The sequence below is a fragment of the Perca fluviatilis genome, chromosome 4 (assembly GCF_010015445.1).
Source record: "Perca fluviatilis chromosome 4, GENO_Pfluv_1.0, whole genome shotgun sequence".
Lineage (NCBI taxonomy): Eukaryota > Metazoa > Chordata > Actinopteri > Perciformes > Percidae > Perca > Perca fluviatilis.
The window spans coordinates 21,410,673-21,432,742 of NC_053115.1; the positions used below are offsets into that span (position 1 = coordinate 21,410,673).

Sequence of the window (22,070 nt, forward strand, 5' to 3'; positions counted from 1 at the left end):
GTATGTGACACTGCTTAAATAAAAATTTTATGAAATAGTTTCTAGAATTGTCAAAATGTGGGGAAAAAACAGTAACTGAAGAGTCATCGTTACAATGATACCATCTGATCTTACCACTCACCATTGTAGTAATATCCTTTGATACTTTTGGGGCTTTCGTCCAATCTGTAATCGTTGAGTTTCTTCTGAGTGAGCTGGTGCCAGAAGCCTGCCTCCAGAGCACTGCTGAAGGGAGCAAATTGCAGCTTGAGGTCTGGAGTGGAGGACGCTGCTTCACTGGTGTCAGATGCCATCACAACTTCACTAACAGGAAGCGCAACCAAGTACTGCAAGCTGTGAAATTAAACAGTTGTGGGTTACAAAAGAGTTGCAGGCTCTATAATCGGTCATACCTTCAACACACTTTCAATATGATGGTTACATGATTTCCCACTACTGTTGCAACCAACTCAACAGACTTAACACATAGGCTACCAGTGTTTCCTCTATGTTGATTTTGTAGTGGCGGCCCGGCATGGCAGGATTTCTGCCGCCACGTTATCAGAAATAGGGCAGACGCACTATGTCACGATTCTATATCGATTTTAAGGCTCAAGATTTGATTCAAAATCAATTTTCGATTCAAAAACGATTCTTGATTAAAAAAAACAATTCACAGTATGTAAATGTAGTTACTTATCCCATGTGATTGCAGTAGACATACAATTTAAAAGAAAAGAAACACAGCAAATTAAATATTTTTTGATATTACTTTATATGTCTTCATACAAAAATAAAAACTTTTGCAACTCAAAACTTCAAAGTGCCAAGCTTTGGCCAGCTTTCAAATACATTTAATGCAAGTATAAAATAAAACTGTTAAATAAAAAGAGCTTTTCGTTCAGAGTTCGGTGGGAGTTTAGAGCATTGAAAGAGAGTGCGTTGGTTGACTGGCATGTTAGGTACTTTAGGTTGTTGTTCGTCCACCTCTTTAATGTTAATCTCTGGGTGATGGCATACCATGCGAGTTCTCAAGTTTGCGGTTTTTCCAAATATACTTAACTTTCACTTTGCAAAGCCTGCATATAGCATGATTCCTATCAAGTTCCATCTAACCCATCAAGGTTATAAAAGCCGAAATGTGCCCAAATTCTCGCCTTCAACGAGGATGGAGCAGGTTGAATAATTCTTTCTGTGAGGTTTGCCATTGTTTGCGCCGACTAAACTACTTCTGCTGCACTCGTTCTTCTTTTGATTATAACAGCTTCCCAGGCGCCATCTATGGGAATGGCGAGCTAAACTCATTCCAGGACAATATTAAACACGCCTTTACAAAACGAAAATAAATAAAATAAATATGAAGTGATTTTTGGAATTCTATGAATCGATTTTGAATCGGTAGAGCTTGAATCGTGATACGAATGCGAATCAATTTTTTATTTTTTTTTCGTGGGGGGACAGACCTGCCCACACTGCTAAAAAAAAATCCTAAAGGAAACACTGGGCTACACACAATAAAATAAAATTGTATAAGGTGCTGAGTTAATGACCTCTGACGGTGCTGGTAAATACATAAGCCAGTGAAGTTAACAGTAAAAGTATACACTTATTCAGAGAAATTAGTCAGCTGATTCAGTCAGTTCACCAATCAGTTAATTGGTAAAGCATGAAATAAATAATAGATGTATCAACAAGCGCATTGGTTATGGGAAAGTGAGCCTACTTATGGAGTGCATCTCTAACGATGCAATAGTCTGTTGTTTAAATCATTGTTTAAATCATTCACAAGAAGCGTAAAGAAAGAGGGTGTCATGTGTTGTATTGTGGAGCCCTTTGCTCATAGCATGTTTCATAGCATCCATAACATAAAATATCCTAGCCAAGGTATTTGGGGTTTGTGACTATTGGCCAGACTAAATTAACAATTCTGGGCTCTGCAGTAACTAGTCAGTCAATCTCAAAAGTGATATAGGTTAATCTACAAAAGGATACTTTGTGCACATTCCATTGTTATGCCACCTGATAACACTACTGATGTCAACGTTTTTATAACATGTTGGCAAATCCCGCTGTTTATATCAACAAAACATGCAAAGTGAAGCCTTGCCAGTCATGTGTTAATTCTATTGACAAACATGTGGCACCAAGTTCTTCAACCCTTTAACACTTTAAGGATCTTGTTTAGAACTTTGAAGTTTCACAGGTAAATTAAAGTTAATCCATGTATGAATTCCATTTACTTTATCAGGAATTTTAACGTTACACAGACCACACAGTGAAAGCATTTGCTTTGAAAGCTTAAACTTCTCAACGGTTTTAAAACACGACGAGCATCTCCGAGGAAACAAATATTACGATATAACTGGATTTCAAACCAGATAAATTAACGCCAAATACATCATCTGTCAAACTGTAATATGCTGAGGTTTGTACCATGGATGTATAATAACACTAGTGATTGTACACTTACCAGAAATCCTTACTTCCTGGTCAGGTTGATCATGTGATCACGGGACTTGTCAATATAGCAATGCAGTGTGGGTAAGTAGTTAGCCAGCTTAGCTTAGCTGCTAAAGAAGTGTGTATGCGTCTTAAGGTGCAAGTACCATTGAGTAAAATATGAAGTACCAAAATAAAAGCAAGAACGCGCAAACGACGAAGCACGAGAAAACTGACAAAAACTTATACGCGCCGTTTCTTTTCATTACTGATTGAGATGGGTAACGTTACGGACGGTAAAAGGTTGCGAGCCACCGAGAAGTAACGTTGACGTTTGTTTTGTTATCTGTAAAACCGGTTAAAGGCATGGGGAGGTTACAAACGAAACATACTTGTATTTAAGCAGGAAGAAGTTCACATTCCCGGAAATGTAGGAAAGGAGCTACGAACTAATTTTCATGAGAATGGTTACCGGAATATCATGTATTGGCTTCACCTGCACACCGGACTGTGAGTTAGGGGGCGTCTCAAAACTACACTGCTGAAACAAAACGCACGGTTCAAGTTGGGGTTCATTCACACTAGATCAGTCGGTCCGGCAGTGGAAATATCACTTAAATGGCCTATTTGTGTGATGTCCTGTTGTGTTCTTTAACCCCCCCAATATAGCACAGTTATTATTTCACAATGATTATTTTCCATCAGATCTTTTATAGATCTCTCAACATTTTTTAACACTTGTAGCCAGTTATAGAACAATTAAGAGACTAAGGACCAGGGCTGAAGCAAAGATATTTAGAAATACAATGAAATCGAACATATCTCTTTTTCATTATTTCGAAATGTAACTGTTCAGTTATATTTTGTGTACATTTTATTCACCAGGATGAATGTCTTCATGCTGTTTCAAAGCCATCTCCACAATAGAATAAAATTCTGTATGTCCGTCCCACTCTTGTGAACGTGAATTGCTTCAAAGTCTTGTGTCAGGACAGACATGGATGTAAATTGCAACTTGACTGGTTGGCAGAGACAGTTTCACTCTGTTATTATACTGATCCCACACAGGCCCGAAATACACACTCATGCAAACAGGACTACATGCATTAAATGGTGAGATGTCAGAGCAAGGGGGCTTATTCCCATGGAAGCGCACCAAGCAGTTGGGGGTTCAGTGCCTTGCTCCGGGGCACCTCAGCAGTGCCCAGGAGGAGAACTGGCACCCAGTCCACACTCTTTATTGGTTCAGACGGGGACAAGCTAAATACTTTTACCACATTGAATTGTTTTACAAATGGATTTTGTTGTTCAACTGGGCATTAAGCCCTTTTCAGATTTCCATTGACCTTCCCACGTTTTTTATTACCGTTCATGTTGGCTTTGGCAAATCTGCACATGCAAGCTGTATTTGTACAACTAACAGTGTGCTTAGCTTCCTTTCCTATGCCTCATTGCCTAATAAAGTATCTATGCCTAATTGTGAAGGGTATGTGAATACTATTCCTCAAATTACAGATATAGTCATAACAAGGAGCATTATTAAAAACAAAAGTGATCATTTGAGTGCTAGACCAAGACCATTGCTCTCTGTTACCAGTAATAAAACTCTTAAGGATTATAGTGAGACCAGACAGCAGTTAGAATTTATTGTGACAAGTGACATTTATTGCAGAAATGTCCATATGATGGCCACATGAGAGCATTGTGAGAAAGAACCTTTGTAGAAGATAAGCAACATTTGTTGTATCTACTAGCATAACTTGATAGCTTTTTTATGATTTTTTTTTTTAAAAAGAACATGTAAAACATAGTTTTTCCTGAATACCAGCCTAACACTGGCTCCATCGTGTTGACAGAGATGTACTGTAGAGATGACAAAGTGTAATCACACTTTTTCCAGCCTAATTCCACCCCCCTCTGATTTGTTTGATTTGGCTAAGTAGTGACTCACAACCTGTCTGTGTTCACTCGATACAGGAAACATTAAGTGTTGTTGGAGTCATGGTAGGTTAACGCATTACACCCCTGTTTCAGACAGTATAATTCACAAATTAAAGTGTTATATACAGTAATAGACTTCTGACATGAGAAACTGTTTTTAAAAATCTGAAAACATTGTTTTATTTGATGTTATGGGAGTGGTGACATATTAATTGCAATGTCATTTCACTTTGGATTACAGTCATAACCTTTTCTAATGGCAGACTTAATTGTGCTGTAATGTGTCTCAAAAGCCTGATGGATGCACTTATGTTTTTTCCCAAAATGTAGTCAATACAAATTCAGTACATGGGCCTTAAATTTTGTGGTTGTTTTTCCACAGCATTGTGAAATAATATTTGGTGCCATTTGGCTAATGACACGAAAAGAGGTTCTACATCACATGATAAATTGGATGAGTGTAAGAGCTTAGCAATCAGTTTGTAAAGGGCAGTTTTGTTAGAAGAAAAACTAAATCCATCTGTAGTTTGACAGAAGGAGTTAAGTGTTTGCTGTTCAGACACATTACTGTTTTGGTTGACAGTGTGAAAATGTGTAATTTACACATTAAAGCCAATGTTTAGCAACTGAGTATATACAGTATCTCCAAAACAAGGAAAACAAGACCGGAACATTTCTACATATTTTTATTAAGACGGTGATTTAAAAACAGAATGAAGTCACTCAAAGCTTGCATGTTATGAAAAAAAGTAACAACTGAACAGATTCCAAATCAGCCCTCCCTTGGGTAACGGCTCAGCAGGAACTTGGCAAGATTTGTGTTTTTTTTCCTGGACTGACAGTAGAAAGAACAACTAATGTCTCATTTCCCATTGTGAGAAAATAATAGGACAAATGCATGTTTGTAAAATGTTAACTATTTTGTACAGTATCATGTTACATCCCCGTTTTTTACATTGATAGTGCAAAAAAATAAATAAAAGGACTTTCTTTTAAACACATTTTGGACATTTTTCTCCGCTCTGGATCAGAGCCAATACAATACATTCATGTTCCTGTTTACTTAGGGTGAGAGATCAAATTCCTTTTAGTTTAAAGGTCTCTGGTCTTAGACACACTTTATTATCATTAGCACAAAGACAAAATAAATAACATTAAAGTCAGACATATCCTCAACTGTTGCCATGAGTCTGAATCGGAGGGCAGTAAGTTATAAAAATAAGATTTAGAACAAAATAACTGACACTCGAAGTACATTTATAGTTTTATCTACACTTAAAAAGCTCACCCAAGGATGTTTAAGACAATTAATTGATGCAACAGATATTCCCTCTATCTGTATATCAGCAGCATTTAGACACCTATGATTTTATTCTTTGCTCTGCCTGTCACTGTCTGTCACAAAGGAATGTTGAGAATATTTTTGAAGACTCGTTTGAAGTTTCCGTTGCAGAGCGGGTATATAAAAGGGTTGAGAGTGGAGTTGATGTAACCTAGCCATATGGTGAACATGTGCAGGTCATGGTGCACACACTCTCTGCAGAACGCCATGACCATGAAAGCTATAAAGTATGGTATCCAACACAACAAGAAAGCAGCGATTATGAAGCCCAACTGCTTGGCAGCCTTGTGCTCTTTATGGATCCTCAGGCTTTGGATGCGCTGACGTGATTGGTCAATAAACCTTTGCCATGTCTTTCTTAGAGTCACTGCATTAGCTGGGTCCAATTTGGCATCTTGGACCCCTTCTTCGTTCCAGGGCAGAGCGTGACTGGGGTCAAAGTTGTAGAGCAAAGAGGTGTATCTCTGCACGTCTGACACCTGACTGACATCACAGACACCGCTCACTGAATTTGGCACTGTGACGTGACATTCATTTATAGACGCTTGAAGTTTGTCCTCATTACTACCCTCTGAGCAAATCATGTCCTGTGGCACCGAAGATTGACTGAGGGGAATCGCAATGTCTGACTGCTTCTCCTCAGGAGACAACGAGCACCTTTTGGCCTTTTGTGCCATTCGGAGTCGTTTTGTTGTCATGGCAAGCAATGACGTCTTCTGGCACTTTACACCAATTTTTCTGTGAGATCTGGATGAAGCAGTTTTTGTTTTATCAGGTTCCTCAAGGGAATATGGCTGAGCTAGAGTGTTATGGTCCAACAAGTGTTGCTTTTTAGAGAGTTTCATTGTAACATCACCCTCACTCTTGGGTGATTTGGAGTCATATTTCACGGGCGATTGGGCATTTTGCCCATTTTGTCCATTCTCATTTTCTCCAAATGAGTCGGTCGGATGAATGATCCTCTCTCTGTCCCTGAGATGTTGCCTTACTGCCAAGTAGATGTGCGTGTAAAACCACAGCATCAATATTGAGGGTACATAGAAGTTGAAGATGGCAGTAATGACCTTGAACCATGTGACAAAGCGGAAATCTGTGTCACACTTGTTCTCCTCCTCAGGTTTAAGGTCTACATGAGTGAAAGACCTCCATCCTAAAATTGGAATAATCCACATCATCGACAGCAGCCAGGCTCCAGAAATCATCACACTGGCTTTTCCCCGCGTTCGATATTTCAGGTACTTAAGCGGCTGTCTGACAGAGCGGTACCGATCCAAACACAGGATAAACAAGCTGAAAATTGATGCTGTGCTAGCCACGTAGTCCATAATAAGCCAGAATTGGCAGACAGCCCGTCCCAGCTTCCATTCATCCTCCAACAAATACACCAGGTTTAGTGGCATAACTGTGGTCCCCACGATCAGATCTGCCACAGACAGACTGACAATGTAGAGGTTCCCGACAGTGTGGAGGCTCTTCTCTCTCTTCACGGCGTAGAGGACGAGCAAATTCATCATGATTGTGAGGAGGGAAAGAAGTCCGAGACAGACCCCCAGCAGGGCGTTGTGGAGGGGGCCATGGAGGGTTTGATTGCTCCTCAGTGAGTCAGCATCGAGGAGGCCACTCCAGCTGTTGTTGCTGTTATTGACATGGCTGTTGGTGTTGAGGTGAAGAGGATCTGTGGAAGGTGACAGACCAGTTTCCATCATAGTAGGTGAGATGGTCACCTCTAGATCCAGTCATATCATGGAAAATTGTGGGATAGTGTGTTTTAAACTGTCGGCCATAACATGTATGGAACAGGTTTTAATGAGGTGATGAAGGTGTATTTACGCAGTTTGGATCCAACACTTATAGCATAACGACCAGTGTACCTTTATGTAAAAAAGGTAAAGTAAATTAAATGTGTTAATCAGTGTTGTCTTGATCTGTAGTCCATTTGTTATATAAATCCAAACTGTTAATACCTGGAAAACAAAAAGAAAAAAACATTAAAATGTGTCACATAGTTTAAATTAAAGTCCCTCTTCACTCAGAAATGTGTTTCACTTTTTGTTACTTCACTTAAAGTCAGACCACTGTGCACAATGATGAATGTGCAGAGTCTGACACTTGATTAAACTCCTGAAGTTTCTCTGTCCTCACCTTGAATCTGAGTTTGAGCATAAGACATGCACATGTGAGCATGTCTTATCCTGAAAAACTCAACAAAATGCAGACCAGATGCAGACAGACACAAGTACCTATATAAAGACACTTAAATACAGCTTGACACTTCCTGTAATCTTTTTACTTTTTTCGTTCGGATGTACAGTATTAGTTGGCTAAAAGCTCTCTTGCTCTTTCACTTTTGCTGTCCAGATGGCTTTTCTTTAACACTCACTCAAAGGGGAGGGTGGCAAATCACATCAACGACAGCAGAAATCTGCGAAGCACAGCAATGTCTCATTAAAACATATCGATTTTAAAAGAGTAGACTGAACTAATCCTGTTGCCATGGAAGCAGGGTGGGTGTATTTGTACATTGCTTGTGCAGACATGTCTCTCTGTGATAAATCTGTATATTTGAATACCTCATATGGCCTTTTTAGGACCTTCGGACTCATACCTACGTAAATTTTCTTTTATTATCCAGTGTTATTTTGCCAATAAGACCATCACATCCCACTCATGTCATGTTGAATCATTTCTCACAACAAGGAAAACTCATGTCTTGGTATACAGCAAAGGCTAACCTGCTAAAAGAGTAAATAAACGAATAAAAAATGTAAAACATTATAGAGAAGAATATGAAAATGTGAGGTTTGTCATCAATAAGAAAACCTACTTAAGTAAGTAGTAAGATTATTTCTAGAGCACATTTAAACACAGCTTAAGCTGACCAAAGTGCTGTACAAAAAGCACTAAGGTGCTGGATAAAAGCACTTCATTACTTAAATTTAAACCTAATCTGAATCGTAATCCTTCAAGATATAGAGAGGGAGGAAGGAAACCTGTGTTGCCTAAGTAGAAATCCTGTTGAAACATACATTTTCATTCCCATTCCCAACTATTTTCTATCCTATTATTATTTTGTGTCTGTATCTCTGTATATCTGTGCTGGCTTACCCATAGATGACACACTCAGGAGGAGGAAGAAGAAGATAAAACACCAAGCGCACAAATGTGTAGTGATGAGGGGGGGAAGAATGTTTTTTTAGCAGAGCATCCTCGGAAAATGAGTCATTCTAACTGTAACCGTGGTAGTCATATTGAATTGGTGCAATGTTGGAAGAATAAAGATTTCTTTGCTCTCATCAGCCCCCCTGTTTACATCTCTTTGCCTCCACTAATGGAATAATTAAATAAATAACTAAGCCAAGCAGACTGAAAGTATTGGAAGCAGTTCATAAACTTTTGCACTGCCATGTGGATGCTGGTGGATGTTAAGTCTACATTGGCTTCCAGCTTCATCATTAAGTCAATTGCAGACACTGACTGATAGGAGCATTCCAACAGTTCCAACAGCTTCAAATTGGTGATAAAGTCGTTTTTACGCAATGCTTTACAATTTGCAATTGCGGGATAATGTAAAGGGCACACTAAAACATTCATGCACAGTTACATGTCAGTACCCCTGCAACACCAAAACATCCACTTGCTCCCATTTTAAACTGTATGTGTACATTTTACATTGCACCGTTTAACATGCATATCATCATGCATTGTCACTGTCAGTACAGATCCTGCAGTATATACATGTATATTCACATACTGTACATACTTAGTCCATGTATATCATTCAGTATTCATTTCTTTGCACTATTTGTATAGTTTACCACTTAGGCTACAGAAACACTTGACTTGTACAGAACAGACTTGTTCATAATATTTTTGTTATTGGTCATTGGTGCTTTATATATTTATATACACATAGGCCTACCTATTGTTTCACCTACTTGTGTAGGCCACATATTAGTCCTTTACATCTATTTCTTACCTTTATTTGCTCAGCGCTGCGGTCCTTGTTCTTAGCTATTGTGTCTATTTCTGTGTACATTATAGGCCTAGGCTACTTACTATAACAATAAAGCTGGTTCTGATTCTGATCTGTGCTTATTTAAAGCCTCACATACAGCCACTCTCCTAGATTAATTATTATTAGCTTCCATGAATCTCTTTGGCTTTATGTGACTCTAGGCTGAAATGTGTGAATGTAAACTTTTTTTCTCTCTCGCTGTGTTCATATCCTCCGTGTTTACACAATAACTGCCTCCGTAACACAAATATTTGAGAATCATATTACTCACCGAATTCGCAAAGAATAACAAGATAAAAAGGGATGAATGTAAGAAAAAAACACGGAACTGCTGCGTGTTTTCGGCATTTGAGCAGCACTTCTTATCGCACCAGAAAAGGACAGGATATTTATCCAACGCTAATTGTTCAATATGATTATCAGTAATGACCATTGTCTCTCTGATTTCATTACAAAAGAGCGGTAACACAGATTTATCCTTTGCCCTCCTTAAACCTGGAGCATTTCTATATGTGAATCGTGCGAAATAGCCTACAAGTCCGTGCGCAAAGAACCACCTGTTGAGCTGCTGCGTGAAAACTTTTAGGCTTTCAACACAATAGTCGGACAATTGAATAGCTTTTGTCAAAGTAGACTTTTTTTTTTAACTTACAAATGATGAATTTCCACGAAAGTCCGTTTAATTCCAGCTTCTATTCCGGGTGAAAATCAGAAGGGAGTGAAGGACAGAGGTTGGAATTGCAACAGAAAAAACCTGCCCCCTCTCTCTCTCTCTCTCTCTCTCTCTCTCTCTCTCTCTCTCTCTCTTTATCTCTATATATCTATCTCTCTATCTCTCTCTCTCCATCCTTCCCCTCTGAACTGAGTTGCAGCTGAATACAGACTGGAGTTGACATGATATCCCGCTGAACAATTTTAGCCATAAAACGGACCTTGTTACTGGAATGTGTTTTCGCCTGATGGAGTGACGTGGTGGGATTGGTGTATGATTCACTACAGTCACACGCAGACTGTGAGCAGTGGGATGTAACTCCGTCCATGTCATGAACCCTGTGAAATCTGGACATTACTGTAACAGGGGGAAAAAAAACAATTGGATATAAATGCGGATTTTGGATATAGTAAATGTTTGAATTCTGTGTGGGCTAGGGAAGACTACAGTAGCAACAAGGGGCCATAGTTAAATCATCAATTCCTCCAATCACAAGCAACACACATGCTAGAATGATGAAAACTCTCTATTGTGCCAAGCAGTGGCAGTTCTAACACTGCTGTTAGTGTCATCAAGTTCACTCTGCAAGCCTAATATTAAAGCATTAAGTCAATTTGCTGGCCCGCGTTCAGTCTTTGCATAATATTTCACTTGATTCCTCAGCTGAAGAGCCAACCTTTCCATCTATAGGTATGGCTCAACAGCTGTCTTATGTCCACCCACACCAAGTGTGTCTCACCATCTCCAGTGTGTGGATTTCATATAAGGATGACTTGTTTGTCTTGGGTGTATCCCACTAGTCTGATGTGAACTTAAGTCATAGCTCAGCCTTTCTTTTTATTTTTTAAGTATATTTTGTAAGGTGTGAATCAGATGCGTTAGGGCGACATCTAGCTCACCCAGTAGCGTTCACCCCGTGTTGGCTGAGTCCTACAGCGGCGCAGGGTTTGAGTCCGTCCTGCAACCCTTTGCTGCGTGTCATCCCCCATCTCTCTCCCCCTTTCATGTCTATCCACTTTCTAAATAAAGGGGAAAAGCCCCAAAAAAGAATCAGATGCATTTCTTCTGGAAGTATCCAGTAGCCAAACCAATCTCCATAGCTCTGCGGAGGAAGATAAAACAGTTGACCAAAGGCCCATCAGTAGATGTTTTGTCCGAACTGATGTGACATTTGCACAACAATGTTGATGGAACAATGTGCACGGTTTCAATCTGTCGATTGTCAATGACCTATATGAAGAAACGACATATACGACCGTTCTATTTACTGCCGCACAGTGGACGTTTTTAAATGTAACCGTACATGACGTTGGTGGAAATTGAATCATGTGACCGTTGTATTTATCAGGTTTAAAAAACGTAGTTAACATTGTGAAACGGAACTAGTTAATAGGCAACACAAATACTGAGTTTGGGTTAGTAAAACATCAGGGATTGGCTTAAAATGAGTCATGTAAAATCATGTGAAAATTATGACATAATGTGACATCACAGACGTCATTAGTCGTGGACTACTGTCCGTAAAATTCGGTTAATTATAAATAACAGTTGAAATTTGGTTTCCCAAGGGACACAGACCCCGGTCTCCTGAGTGAAAGTCCTGTGTTTGTTTGTGAGACCCGTCCACCCAACCTGTCTCCTTGTGCAGAATTTGGGCTGTCACCTTGATTCTTCGTTTACCTAACAAGAAACGTAAATGAACTGCTTGCACAATCGACCTATACAGTCGTTTTTTTTATTTATTTTTTTTATTCTGTTTATTGGTATTTAACAGATGTTACACAACAAAAACAGATCCCACCCCAACCCACAACCCACGCATCCTAACATCCTCTTGTGGTTACAAAAAGGGATAAAATCATTTTAAAACCATTAAACAAATAGACAAACATTATACAGTACACCTTATCCAAAAAAGAAAAGGTAAGAAAGAAAAAAAAGAAAGAAAAGAATATATATATATAAAACAAATTAAAAAAAGAAGAGCTACATCTAAAGTCATCATCCTGTCACAGACAGAGATGACCCTGCTGATCCAGAGATGTCACCTATTTTCTAAGGTTGGTCATCCCAGTCTTTTATATCCTTCAAGTTATCAAAGTAATGTGAAAATGGACCCCATACCTCATAAAACTTGGATTTGCTTCCATGCAGAGTGTACTTTATTTTGACCAATTTTAAGTGGGACAATACATCTCTCAGCCATCTAGCGTGACAAGGAGGTCTAGACCCCTTCCAGTTTAAAAGAATGAGGCGGCGCACCAGAAGTGTTGTGAAAGCAGTTTGCATTAACACCAAACAAGGCAACCATGGGATGCATATCCATAGTGATACCATACGCTTCACTTAGGGAACCAAATATGGCTTGCCAGAAAGCGAGAAGGGTGGGGCAAGCCCAAAACATATGAAATAGCGTCGCTGGAGCCGTCCCGCACCTCTCACAAGTGGGGTCGATGTTAGGATATATTCTTGCCAATTTCGTTTTACAAAGGTGGGAGCGATGAACTATTTTAAACTGAATGAGACCATGTCTACAGCATGGGGTTGATTTATGTACTTGTTTTAATATTGCCTCCCACATAGCTTCAGAAAAAGGGCTGTCAAAGTCTTGTTCCCAAAGGGTTCTCAAATTATCCAAAGGTTGCATGTCCAGATGATTTATTAAAGAGTATATCTGAGAAATAGAGCCTTTCTGATTAGGATTCAAGGACAGAATTTGATCTAAGATGGTGGAGGGTGGTTTGTTGAAGGGGGCATAGCCCTTCCACACAAAGTCCCTGATCTGTAGATAGTGAAAGAAGTTGGCGGAGGTCAGAGAAACATTTTCTGATAACTGATTAAATGAGGCAAACACTCCATCAATTTATAAGTCCTTAATGAGACAAATTCCATTCGAATGCCAAGCTCGGAAATATACAGTTGTTTTCTGGGTGAGGACGGTCTGCACAGCGGTGGGGCAATGAGGCTCCTAATGATGCTGCTAATATGCTCATTCGGAGAATTAGTCTGGGATTCATCTGGGGCTCCTCTGGGCTTTGACCCATTGTGAAATGGTTACTTGGCCAAATGGAATTCTGATGTGTACGACCTGATAACAGCATGGAGACTGTAGGGGAAGATTCATGAGGTCAGAAAGTATAGTTATTTTTATTGAAAGCACGTATTTATGATAAAGTGTCAGGAGATACACAAATAAAATATAATAGAGAATAGGATAATAGGAATTACACAAAGGTGAGCCTGATAGTGTCATGAAGGATAACATCCAACATCATGTTTCTTCCAGCTGGATGTGGGAAGTATGATACAAATGTTTGGTCTGTATGCAAGCAACAGATAAAAAGAGAAAAGACAGCCAAAATAAAAACTTTGGCCTAATGGTGGTGCTACAAGAAAGATCGCACTGAAGTCAGTAGATTCCCTTCTTGGGAATGTAACTGTGTTTACTAGATTGTTATGCCACTCTGGCCGTATCTAAACAAACTGTCACTCCTTGGCAGAGCCTGGTTTATGCTCAGATCATTCTAATAGTTCTCAACATGTAATTCATTCATGGAGAAAAAACTCACAAACATTTCATGGCTACACAAAGTCAGTGCACCATTAATTGAGTATGTTACATACATTCTTAATGAACTTTGTAAACATACATTTATCTATTTACCTTAATCAAAGTAGGGACATTATTGGAGTAAATCCATCATTACACACCAAGATGTCTTCTAAATAAATTTTTTCTGGGTTTTTGAAAAGTGCAAAAACAAATAACTGCTGAGCAGCAAGGAAGCTGAGGGCAGCTGTGGTTTGTCATAATTTTGTCTTAACTAACTCTATTAGTTTCAGATCAGACTTAATTTTTCCATTATCTTGAGATAACAAATGGCTGGTTTGGCTGAGCTCTGCCTGATAGTGACAAATGTGTAAAATCAGAAAACACAACACTTTTTTAAACAAGGTATGAAAATGTTAGAAATCTTATCCATATTCAATATTTTAAACATGATATAAAAGGTGAATAAACTGAGCATCATATGTGAAGATAATACAATTAGAAATACAGTATACATGGTCATATGGTCTTTGCGGGTGGCGGTAGACCCCTCACTCTGACATCTTTTAATTTGTGTATGTATAGGTCCTAAGCATGTGTGTATATTTCAGCCCTGTGTGTAATGTGTGTAATTAACAACAGAGTAAAAAAAAATGCATTCAGCTCTGTTTAGTTCCGGTGTTGAGACGTCAAGACGAGTGCTTAGGGACCGTCTACAAACTACAACAATGATATTTATTAGCACAACTTTCATGCATTTCTTTCACATCTACTGCAGTCAGCTTCACTGTGTTCACTCAGAAGGAATCACTTCACATGGGTAGGCACTTTTTAATGACATTTTGAACACGTTAAGAGGCTAAAAGCAAGTTTAAAATTTGCCCTGTTTCAGTCTCCTGGGTGCAAACTGTAGCAGGAGGATAACACGGTGTAGGCAGCATCAATTGTTTTCATTTTTCTCGCTACAGACAGCACTCCAAATTTACAAACAACAGAGCTACGTGTTGAAATCGACCGGAATTCTCCTTTAATGGCAAATTTACCATCTGGCCAGGAGACAGCTGTCGACATTGAGCCTTTTGGCTAACACTGGCTCATTTACAGTGATGAAATAAATTAAATTAAATAGAATATTTATATGTAATAGCCTATATAAAAATATCACACAGATGTGTGGGCAGAGTAAACCTCTCCTCAGGGGCTGTGTGGGCATACAGACAGGCCTTCATTGACATCTCCATCCTCACTGTTTTTTTTATGCACCTGTTAGTTGTACAAATACCCCTTCTGAAGTCTAAAATTTAGTGATCACACCAAAACCTTAACATCATTCTGCTCAACTTCAGCATGAGAAGAGGACAGGCACCTGTTTTACATACAGGTTGTGCTGCGAAAGCAGCATGTCACCAGCACAACAGCGGCAGCTGTGAGTCTGCCATCAGACAGCCACAGACCTGACCTGTAGAGGCTCTGGGTCACTGTGGCGTGCATATAATGTGAAGTGTGCACATTACACAGCTGCTGTAGACGGCTGCATTTAATTACCAGGTATATTTTGTGTGGCAGGAGAGTCGTAGCAATGAATTCTTGATGTGTATCAGTCTTGCTGCAAAACACCAGATGCACGAACAAAATTATCTTTGGATTACTGGGGAAAATGGATAGAGTGTTACTACCATCCCTGTTCTCCCCTACAGGAAATGCTGCGGGTGAAGAGGTGATGAAAAGAAAGGAGGAAGGAAAGGAAGGAAGGATAAAATGAAAGAGTGTGTGTGTGTGTGTGTGTATGTGTGTGTGTGTGTGTCGTGAGGAGAGGATAAGATGAGAAGGAAATGGTAACCTAGGTTGTGACAGAAGTGCCATTATGACCATAAGGTTTCCAGATATTGAACTCCTGGATCCCCTTGGGAAAAATCTCCTTTTCAACAAACACCATCAAGGTGGAGCTGCTCTGTAGCCAAAGACTGGACATCTTGAATGTATTCATGAAAACAGGAAGTCAGCCATTGTTTACGAACAGCCTGGATGCTTAGTTCTCTTCTGGATGAAGATAAAGAATTACAGTAGTTCCTAATAGACAAGGACAACAGCAGGGTAGCTGTGGGATAAATGAGCCACCAGGGATTTTATATGGGTTGATCAATATTTATGTTCTATAATTCATACAGAATCGGTGTAAAATGTAGTCACCATGATAAAAACCTTTACATGAACGTAGATTTAAACTGACAGACTGTGATTTGAATGTGCAGTAGTGACAGTGTTTTCCATTTCTGCTCCACAGCTGTGTGTCAGTAATCTGATTTCTTTTGTGTGTGCGCACCTGTTTGTGCACGTGCATGCACTGTGCACATGGATGTGAGAATGTGTGTGTGAAGGAGTGCGTCAGAGGTCTTCCTAATTTCATTAAGGTCAATCTGTACTATGGGAGCCCATAATAGCCTGCAATTGAGTAAGGAAAAAAAACAGGCCAGTTACAGTGCGTGGTTGTGTGGGGTAATTATATCTTTCAAATTAAGCCAGATGATTCTAATGGAAGTTGATCACTGGTCTGAGACATGACTTTTAGTATTTATGTTACTGATTTCCATAAATAATTTGCCCAAACTAAATATATGTGTCCCTCTTAGGCCACAGTTATGGGATTTGACCATAAACATTTATTGTGAGCATCAACATGGTTTAAGTTTGGGTAATTTTTATTTGACAAAAAGCAATATTTTCTTTTGTGGTCCCCTTTCCATAGCCACCCTCGAAACGTCATGCAACCATGTCTGTGTTTTGTAAGCCAACAGTGACATCTGCTGGTCAGGTCTGTACTTGCTGAAATATTCCATGAAAGAGGCCTGGCAATGTAGCAGTCATCTTGTGTGTGGCAATATGTGGGGCATTTACGAGCTCACTAAACAAATCAAAGCTTCCTTTAGTCCCCGGAATCAGCATAACCTTCAGTACAGCCTTTGTAAACTCAAGACCAGTCATATAATCTCCACTATTAATTTGCCACTCGCCAGTAGATCAGTGTCTCTGAAAATAAGGAGAAAGTCTCTGGCTAATCTCCCTTTGTTCAGCCTCTATAAACAAACCCATCAAATGTCAACTCTTCACGGTGAAAAGAAAGGTGAACCTTAAGTTCAGTTCAGTCACTTTATTATCCCAAATGGGAAACTTGATATGCAGTCAGGAATGAAAGATAAAAAAAAGAAATAATAATAACAGTAGTGAAGTAGACTCCAGACTGCCAATCATTACACTGAGACAGTGGAATCTGCTCTTCATTTTACAATATATACTGCAGAAGGTGGAGTTGACCCTCATTTCTTCCATCCTCCTGTTCCCTCCTCATGTGTTCTTCCCTCCAGCCCTCTCTTGTTCTTTCTTTTCTCTTGCCAATTTCGACACCTCATAACCTCCTTAACTGCAGCTGCTCTTTCCTGTCCAACTATGTCACTCTGTTTATGATGTTTTGCACATTCTTTCTGAAAATAATTTAATCCAAATTACAGTCAGGTTTTTTCCGCCAGTGTGCAACCAAACCTAATAACATTTATACAGCAGACTGAGGCAGCGATAGCGCAAGTATTCAGATACTTTAGTTAAGTAAAAGTCCTAATACCACCTAATACATACTGTAATGGAGTATATGATTATACTCCATTACAAGTCCTGCAAGGAAATTCTTACTTAGGTAAAACTATGTAAGTATGATTGAGAAAAATAGTATATATAATGATATATTATTTATTACTCATGCAATTTATATGTAAGCAGCATTTTTCAGTTGTGGTTGGCTAAGAAGGAGCAATTTTTTTCCAGCTTTTTAGAAAAACAAATACTTTAATTACAGATTGTTTCGTTTGTAAAATGTCCAGAAAAAGTCAGATAAAATTACAATTACCCAGAGCCCGAGGTGACATCTTCCAATTGCTTGTCTCATCCAATCAGTAATGCAAATCTCTAAACTGTTCAGTCTACCATAAAAAGCATCAAGTTCTCACATTTATGAAGCTGAAATCAGACAATGTTTGGAATATTTTTGCACTTAAAACAACTTGATTAATCAGTTATCAACATAGTTGCAGATTCATTTTCTGTTGATTGGCTTATTGATTAATCAAAGAATTGTTTCAATTCTAAATTGATACTCTTTTGGGTAGTTTATATACACAAATGCATCATATTTTATAAGCTCTTTAGGTTTTTGTATGTGAAATTATAATTAGTAATGTAACTATTATTATTAGCTGTTTGTAATTATGTAGTGGAGTAAATATTATATAATTTCCATCTGACCTGTATTGTATGGGTATAAAGTGGCATGAAATGAAAATGCTCAAGTACAAGTACTTCAAAATTGTATTTAAGTACACTACTTGAGTAAATGTACTTGGTGAGGTTGCTTTTCAACCAGAGGAATTGAAAAAAGCATCCGTCCTTCTAAAGTGTCCTTGAGCATCACACTTAATCCTCAGCAGCTCCAGTGATTTGGATTTGTAACAGGGGCTGTATAGCTGCGCAGCTTGAACCAAATCTCTTTTAAAAGAGAACTGTGTTAACATGTAATTTCAGGACTTCTAGTCATGTTATTTTGATGACACATTCATCTTCAGCATAAAAAACACTCGGAACATATAAGGAAATGTGAGGAAATGTTTCTTTTCAAAGCAGAAACTATATATCATACCATCATTAAAATGTTGTTTTCTTTTAATTAAAATGTGCAGGATGAATGCAACAATTTCCCAAATGGGTAAAAAAATTATGATTACAAAACATTATTCTCTGGCACATTGCCTCAACCAGACAATTTTATAAAGGTCATCAATCTGCCTTCCAGTTGACTTGATTTCAACATTTTGTCTGCATGTCAGCATTTTTTAAGCCTTGCTGGATCTGATAAGAGCTTTTGTCAGGCTGCATACCAGAGCCCTCTTCAGCTGCAGTCTTTTTGCCATCGTTGAGGTGAGGCGACTGGCATTAACTAGAATGACAGAGGCCTACTTCATACGCCCTCTACATCATCTTCACTTTCCTTTTTATAAACCTCTCATCAGCCTCCGTCTCTCTCTCTCACACTCATTCTCCCTCACACTCACCCTGTCTCTCTCTTGTATCCTGCTTCTCTCCCCTCTTCCACTCAATTTTCTCCAATTTACTCCGCTTCCCCCACCTCCTCTCCTCTTGCTGCCTTCCTCCATCCTTCAGACTCTTGGGCATTTTGCAGTCACATAATCAGGCATGTGAGGTGAAGGACTTATGTAATCTGCTGTCTCCATACAGTCTCTCAGTCTTTTTTCTATTGTTCTTTCTCTCTCTCTCTCTCTCTCTCTCTCTCTCTCTGTCTGTCTGTCTGTCTGTCTGTCTGTCTTGGTGCTAATTTAACAATGAAGTGGATGGTTCCGAAGTCAAATTCACTCATGTGGAAGAATCCTATTGTAAATGCATGTGCAGACTTCAATGCACACAGCTGGATGCACTGTCAACTGGTTGTGTTGTTTCCCATTAGCTATTTTAAATGAAATATTATTTAAATAATTACCGATATACACACTCTCTCATTTCCTCTTATCTTTGTATAAGATATTATGCTGAAATTATTTATTTTTTTTACAGTTGAAAAATGTCTCAATATTGGGGGGGGGGACTACAAACAAATACAAAAGCTGTATCTGTCCTGAGTAAGCAGAAATAGTGAGGTGTTAGCATACTGGATAATTCCATCCCACCAAGTAGCTGGCAATGTGGAAGTAGGCAATATTCAGTTAAAGCCGCCTGATAGATAGCAGAGAGGCTCAGCATGTAAGTCTATCCATACTGAAATTCAATTTATATTTCTCCAGTTATACCTCAGGAAAATGTGGTCTGAATGCCAATAAGCTGAGAGGGGTCTTTCAGCACATGAGCTCCCAAATAGGAATTATTTATATTTTGTGAATGTTACATTCTTAATTTTAAGTAAATAAATACGTAATTGTAAAAGTGTACAGATTGCATTTACCTGTCATATTATTTGCCAGAAGCACATTTTTATTTGGGATTTGTCCTTAAGACTCATTAAAACACTGAATGTGATGAGGATGATAAAGTTACACCTTAAATATGATACAAAATTTAAATAATGTTAAAACTACCTACAGAACTTCTTAATTCAAATCACTTCACATTAGGAAACACAACTCATTTGCACTTTATTTTTGCCCATTTTAAAGATGTTTCCATTCTGTTTAATTCCCTCTGTAATTCATTAAAGTTATATAATAAAAAAAAGTTCACTGAAACATTAATGTACCTTAATACGTTCTGTCTGTATTCATAAGCAGAGATGAGTCTGCTATGTTGGCTGAGATACAACTCCAAAATGTTAATTTCTACTGAGCATCTGCCTCAGTTCTTGTTGTTCAAGACAGACACTGTGCATAATGTGAATGTGTGTGTGTCAGTGTGGGTGCCTGGGTGGTGGATTGACTTGAACCCAGGGGCAGTCCTGGAATAGACAGAGTCACTCATCTGTTTCTAATGAAGAATAATGCACTGCACTGGACACAGACAAAAGCCCCCCCTCCCCCCTCACACACACACACACACACACACACACACACACACACACACACACACACACACACACACACACACACACACACACACACACACACACACACAAATGACGAACATGCATACGTACACACAGTCATGCATTGTACACAGACACACATGCACCTATAACACACATCCAAGACCCTGCAGGGCTTTAATAGCTCTTTAAAAGCTGTCTCAATATCGCTAACATCCTAGTTTATTTTTACTTTGCTCACTCCACTCTTAAAAACCTGGCAAAACCAGTATGTTGGCATGTCTACACATTAGCGACTTAAGATGGCACCAGATTCAGGCGGATATGTCGCTCACTAGCGATTGGATAGGGAGAATCAAATCCCAGTCCCCAACGGAAATCAGTTAGAGTGGAGGCAATGTCAGTCTGAAGATGGACCAGAGTGTAACGAGTTCACAATTCTGTCTTATATCAGGCAAACTTTATACATCTTTTTCACACGCAGTAGTACAGGACTCCTCAGGAACTGTAAATACACTTTTGATGTGTAACATATTTCCCTTTTAGGTCTACAGCATCTTTGCAAAAACACATACAACAATACAACATAACAGTTTCTCTTGTGATATACATGCTCTCTGCCATACCCACTCTCTCTTACACAATTTATTTCTCAAGCACTCACACAAATATAAAATCAAATGTATATAATAATGGCACAGTTTCAAGAACCAATAACCTTCAGTGTCCATACTGCATGTTTTTCCAGCCACACGATTTGTAAAGTGCAAGCGTCCTGGGGCTAAGAGACATTATCACACACACATGCACTACACAGAGAGAGAGAGAGAGAGAGAGAGAGAGAGAGAGACAGATGTTATCTGTGCAATTTCAAGCCCTGTCCATCATGTGGCAGTGTGAGGCTTCTTAGGAGCTGCTCTCACAATGGAGCAGAGCCAGTCAAAGTCAGCCTAATCTCCAACACACACACACACACACACACACACACACACACACACACACACACACACACACACACACACACACACACACACACACACACACACACACACACACACACACACACACACACACACACACAATATGTCTGGTCTTTATCTCTGTGTGCAGCTTGAAGCTTAACGCGTGCCTCCCCTCCTGCGTTCTCCTGCTCCTCTCTCTTTGATGCCTCTCTGGAAACACAGGACCTGCTAATGGAGACAAGGAAAAGGCTTCTCACTACACTGCCTTCTTGTCATTCATGGTAATTCATTACAGTAATGTTTGGAAAGGAGGGAGAAAAGGGAGGAAAACTAAACTGATTTGCTGTGTCTGTTTTTCTACTGTTTTGGGAGAGCACTGTAACAAATGTTGTAAATGACAGATGATCGTAACACATTTTATTGATGTTTGAGGATTTGCCAAAGAAGAAGGGACTGAGGCCTGGTGCATTTTCTTTGTCTTGGTATATGCGAAGAGGAAGCAACTATTGTTGTTGCATTTATTGATGAAGACAGTCCCTTTCTTCTTTCGACTTTCCTT

At 39.1% G+C, this 22,070-nt stretch overlaps 2 protein-coding genes across 3 annotated transcripts in view; both read right to left on the reverse strand.

Annotated features, from left to right (window-relative positions):
- Positions 1–2,939, reverse strand: part of atg7 (ATG7 autophagy related 7 homolog (S. cerevisiae)) — a 69,584-nt gene extending 66,645 nt beyond the window's left edge. Inside the window, exons 1-2 of one of the 2 annotated variants that reach the window (XM_039796862.1) lie at positions 2,450–2,939; positions 122–333 (exon numbers count right to left, since the gene is read on the reverse strand). In XM_039796862.1, coding sequence (XP_039652796.1) covers positions 122–293 — 172 coding nt within the window. In that variant the 5' untranslated portion in view covers positions 294–333; positions 2,450–2,939. The remainder of the gene's footprint in view (positions 1–121; positions 334–2,449) is intronic. The other variant, XM_039796863.1, reaches the window with a different exon arrangement.
- Positions 2,940–5,031: 2,092 nt separating this feature from the next.
- Positions 5,032–10,476, reverse strand: hrh1 (histamine receptor H1). The gene is made up of 2 exons (XM_039796867.1): positions 10,369–10,476; positions 5,032–7,665 (listed from the first exon to the last, which is right to left on the reverse strand). The coding sequence occupies exon 2, from the start codon at positions 7,405–7,407 to the stop codon at positions 5,758–5,760; it is 1,650 nt and encodes a 549-aa protein (XP_039652801.1). The 5' UTR covers positions 7,408–7,665; positions 10,369–10,476; the 3' UTR covers positions 5,032–5,757.
- Positions 10,477–22,070: the final 11,594 nt, after the last annotated feature.